Source organism: Notothenia coriiceps, unplaced genomic scaffold, assembly GCF_000735185.1.
Source record: "Notothenia coriiceps isolate Sejong01 unplaced genomic scaffold, NC01 NC01_scaffold00004099, whole genome shotgun sequence".
Taxonomy (NCBI): domain Eukaryota; kingdom Metazoa; phylum Chordata; class Actinopteri; order Perciformes; family Nototheniidae; genus Notothenia; species Notothenia coriiceps.
In genome coordinates this window covers 103564-108563 of record NW_011336800.1, presented here as the reverse complement: position 1 = coordinate 108563, position 5000 = coordinate 103564, and the positions used below count along the sequence as shown (strand labels likewise).

The following is a 5000-nucleotide window of genomic DNA, read 5'->3' as shown; positions in this document are numbered from 1 at the left end:
TCAGCGTCAGACTGTCAGACCCACAACAACACAGAGCAGCAGCACAAACAAACCCTACTGAGCACCGTCAACATGACAAGTACACTTCAGAGACAAACTGCTGACAAATAGTTCAACTCAAAGTATAATAACGAAAGCTGAGCATTAAAGTCGACCTTAAATAAGAAGAAATCAGCCATTAAAACTGTTACACTGTAGACATTTAGTATCCTTTCTTTTTAGAAATCAGAATATCTAGAAATAGGAGAGGACACAAGTTGATTATTTAATTAAAAGATGCCAAAATAGTCGATTGAACCCTGGTCAGTTTTAACTCAAATTGTTGTGATAGACTTGAAGTGCTTTACTAATCAGGTTAGCAAGCTGTGCATTTGAAAAAAGAAACCGTATTTATGTTACCTGAATGTCCGTCACATTGACTCTGATTCTAACCCTCTCATTTTCTTTACTAGTTTTATACCAGGTTATGTAATTCTTCCTATTTCAATATTTCACGTCCCTATAAAAAAAAAAAAAACTATTGTCCTCGTTCAGCACATTTCCTGGTCTGCCCTTCCTCAGCCTGTGCCGGTGCAGCCCAGCCGTGGCCAACGTGTGCCCAGATGAGATAACTGGGTGCAGGCAGGAGGGGGGTGGGGGGGCACCAGGGAGGGCTGCCTCCTATGGAAAAAAGGAACTTGGAGCTCAGCCAAGTCTTTCTTCCCCGCCGTCTCCCAACTCAGTCATTCTGTCATGTAGCGGGCCTTATGAAACAAGTCAATACAGAGAAGGAGCGCAAGCAAACAAACAAATGAGTTGGTGTGTGTGTGTGTGTGTGTGTGTGTGTGTGTGTGTGTGTGTGTGTGTGTGTGTGTGTGTGTGTGTGTGTGTGTGTGTGTGTGGAAGCACAGAAATAGAATAATACACACACGCGTGTTAGTGTGGGGGGAAGAATTATCATGGAGAAAAGACGTGCAGTGACTTTCTTCATCAAAACCTTGGCAGACGATCAGAGGAGGGGAAGCTATTGTTGGAAGACACCCTCCTCTTTGCACACAGGCAAACGCAGTTGGATACACACAGTTAAACACACACACACACACTTACACACAGTTACACACACTTACACACACACACACACACAATCTTCTACCTTCCTCCATCCACCCCCTCACTCCTGCTTTCAAACTTCGGTGGAGAGCTACTGTCACATCTTCTTTCCAAAGTCACAATTAAAGAAGCTGAATGTGTGTATGTATGAGTGTGTTTGTGAATGCGTGTGTTGGAGGGTGAGGTGGCTGCTTTGGAAACATTTTGATTGGCAAACTTTATCTGGGGGCCCCGAGGGACTGCGCAGCCACTGGAAACGATTTATCGGAAAAATGCATCCCAGAATGCACCTGCGGGGCTCTTGCCCCGGGGCGATTATTGAATGACCTCTGAGAGCGTGACTCCTGCTAACCTTCCCGCCCGTCAACAAATTAACTTCCCTCAGCAGTGAAGAGGTAAGAGTACGACCCCGTTCAGCCGCCATTGTTACACAGAGGGGTTCAGATACTGAGGCAGACCCACGACACAGGGAGAGCCTCTGAAGGGGGGGGGGGGAAGGTTTGCACATTATATTCTATTTTTAATCACATAAGGTTGCGTAAAATATAAAAGGTACAAATTAGGGGTAGTTACTTTAGGTTACATCGAAAAATACTAATTGTAAAGAAAGGAAAAAGAGCAAGCCGGATAAATACTTAATTCAAAATCTGGTTATAAGATAAGATACGATAAGATGGTATTTTATTGATCTCAATTTGGGGAGAAAATGTTTTGTGGCATTAGCATAAAAAGACACGGCATTGTACAATACAAATTCAAAGACTAAAAATAAACAAGAAAGTAGAAAATATACATGTTGAATTTAACCAGGTATTATATACATATATTCAGATCAATTACTTATTTATGTTTTAAATAAAGGTGAATGAATTAATATCACTCTATAACCATAATACGTTACATAGTCGATCTGTTAATTTTGGCTGTCAGTAGACATACTGTAACTGTAATTAAAAAATCAAATTAAAAAAGTCTAAATTGAAAGATGTTTTTTTAACCCTAAATAGGTAGGAAATAAAAAATAAAGAAGATTAGAAAACATTTTTTTTACAATTTTGTACAATGTGGTTAACGATGAGCTGAGTCGTGTTTCCAGATGCACCTGTTGGTTTTCTACAGTAAACTATAACTGCATCACTCTAACACAGAATTATTAAAAGCTAGTTCATGTCTTGCTTTCAGAGGATCACGCATTTACACACAAATATATTTTTAAGCTCAAACTGGAGTAGAGGCTGATTTGTGTAAAAGCAATTAAATAGTTGTTAGTGTGCGTAACCCTATGGAAGACTTCTGAGATGATCAGGCAATTACTCAATTAGTCGATGGAGGGAACATTATATGGCATTTTGAGTTCTTCTTTGTTAGATATCATTGCCACCCTGAATTGAAAAAAAACAAGTGATCTGAAGAAACCGCATTAGGATATGTGTCTTAGCATTGATGCGTCCGGACATCATTGATCAGTTCATTGAAAAGTAATTCTATGTTGAGTTTTTTGAGTTCTTCGAGTTTCTGCTCCGCAAAAAAAATTCCAACTTCGTTTTTTGCCATTTCTCATTTCTAAATCGTATTCCACCTACCGAGTCTGAATCTCAGGGCAGCCAATGGTCCCCCGTGAAAGGCCAACATCAGCACATCTGCCTCCAGGCCCGCAGCCCACCGCAGCCCCTCCAGTCCTCCGCCGCTCCGCAGGTGGTCGGCGAGTCTTAGCGTTTCCGCTGGAGCCTCATCCTCCGCTACCAGCGCCATCCTTACAGGTGCCAAGCCCACATCAAAGCACATCAGCTCCCCCTGCTCTCCCCCCACCACCACCACGGCCCCAGCAGGGTGCCAGGCGAGGAGGGTGGGGGGTACGGGGCAGGAGGCCAGGAGAGAGACCCCCCGTCGCTGGTCAAACAGCACCAAGGAGGAGTCACTGAGACCCAGGAGAAGAGATCTCTCAGAGGGGTGTCGTGAGCAGGAGACAGGGCGCGATGTTAGCGGGATGCGGGTGGAAGACAGGCGGTGCAGGCGGCCTCGAGAGCACTCGTACACGCAGCTGTCGGCCCAGAAACCCTCTCTGGTTCCTGGAAGCTCCACTGTGAGCAGCTGGTAGGGCTGGAGGAGGCTGAAGCGGCAGTCCAGAGGGTTTCCTTCTGACTGGAGAGAGCCCAGCACCTTCAGAGGGAGAAGGGAGAATAAGTTTCAATAAGGCTTTGACTGATGCTCACCTTCCTATAAAAAATTATGTGATCTAATGTGACAATGAAGAATAACATATTTGGAAACTTTCGTTAATGCACATTCAGTACACAAATGTTTCAGGCAATGCTATCCGAAGTTGTTAGTCATATCATTGTTTAGCTTGAAAAACATCCACAAGTTGAACTTAACATCCTATTGACTGCACCACTCATTGAGCTGTGTGTTTTGTAACTGAAATATATGGATAAGTATTTCATAGATAGCCATACAATTAGTTTCTTAAATTCATGTCATCCAAGTGCCACCCTCCAATGAAGATTTCAATTTGTCCAATACTTTGTTTCTAGTGTTTAGTGGCAAATGGTTACCTGCTTTACTTTAGCATGTTAGCATTATCATCGGGAACATGTTTGCACACTTTAGATTTAAGGGCTGACATTTTTCTGATGCAACAAAACAAGTTAGAATATTTACAACCAATAAGTGTAACTATAGCACTGTTTAGTTACCAAGGAGACGCCTGCATTTGATTTACTTGATGTATCTGCAACCTTTTAACTATACAGAACAAAGGGAAGAATAGTTCCTGCCATTTCAAACACTTAAAGTCTAAAGTTTAGAATTTGTGCGTGGACAGAATTGTATTTGTTTTATTTGATGTCCTTAGTAGTTAAGTGTCTCTAAACATTGTGTAAGAAACACAACTGAATCTTGACAATCCAATATTTGTTTATTTATTTTTCACAATTTTAGGAAATGGAAGATTCTGACTTGTGCCAGTACTGTTGATAAACAAGCAAAACAAAGGAACAGTTTGGAAAACATGTGAGAGAAAGACAGAGAAATGAGTCATACCATGGCAGCCACAACCCCCCCCCCCCCCCNCCCCCCCGGAGATGGAAGAAAAAGAGCCTTCCACTTTGCTCATAAACACCCGGCTGTCAATCAAGACAACTAATGATAAGAGCTTCATTTTAACTCAAGGTCAACAACATATTCTCCCTGAGCATACCACAGCCTGGCACCCAGCACCCAGCGATAAACAACCTGCTTTGTTTACCTGCGTGTAGAGCCAAGACCTACAATAACATGGTGGCTGACAAGAAACAAGTCCTTTTTCAAAATAAATAGAGTGATACATGAAGAAAGCGCTGGATTTTGAGAGCAGAATTCAGATTATTCGGACACAATGGCTCCACTAAGCCAGCAAGCATTGACACTGATGGAGTAAAGCCGTGTCACGGGTGGTAGTGTTGATAAAACACCCACAAGGAACCATCAACTGTAGGTGTGTGACAGGAGACATCAGCCAACATTTCCACAGTCACTAACAGAGCGTTATAGGAGGGATTTCACCTAACCGAAGCCTCTATCAAAAACCCTGCATTGACCGTGGCAGCTTTGGCTAAATGAGCCCATTTCTTTTCGCCGTGTAGACAGAAAGAAGGATGCCTGTCTTCCTCTTCTCTCGCAAAGCTGTCCGGTCCAGTTTTTTTGGCAGGCATTGGCAAAAAGGGACTTAGATTGAGGAAGTTGTTGTTTGTTTTTTTGCCTGCTTGTGGTCTACAGCAGGAGAGAAGCAGATGACTGTCCTCCTGAAAGCTTTTTTTCCCACTCCATAATCCCCCAGAGCTATAGCTCCTGCTGCCCCCCAGGGGGTGGGTGCTGTGCGTGTGTGCGTGTGTGTGTGTGTGTGTGTGTGCGTGTGCGTGTGTGTGTGTGTG

At 43.2% G+C, this 5000-nt stretch overlaps 1 protein-coding gene across 1 annotated transcript in view; it reads right to left on the bottom strand.

Annotated features, from left to right (window-relative positions):
* wdpcp (WD repeat containing planar cell polarity effector) overlaps positions 1-5000 on the bottom strand; it is a 59278-nt gene that overhangs the window by 24384 nt on the left and 29894 nt on the right. Inside the window, exon 7 of the mRNA XM_010767192.1 lies at positions 2673-3258. Within this exon, the coding sequence (XP_010765494.1) occupies positions 2673-3258 (586 nt within the window). The remainder of the gene's footprint in view (positions 1-2672; positions 3259-5000) is intronic.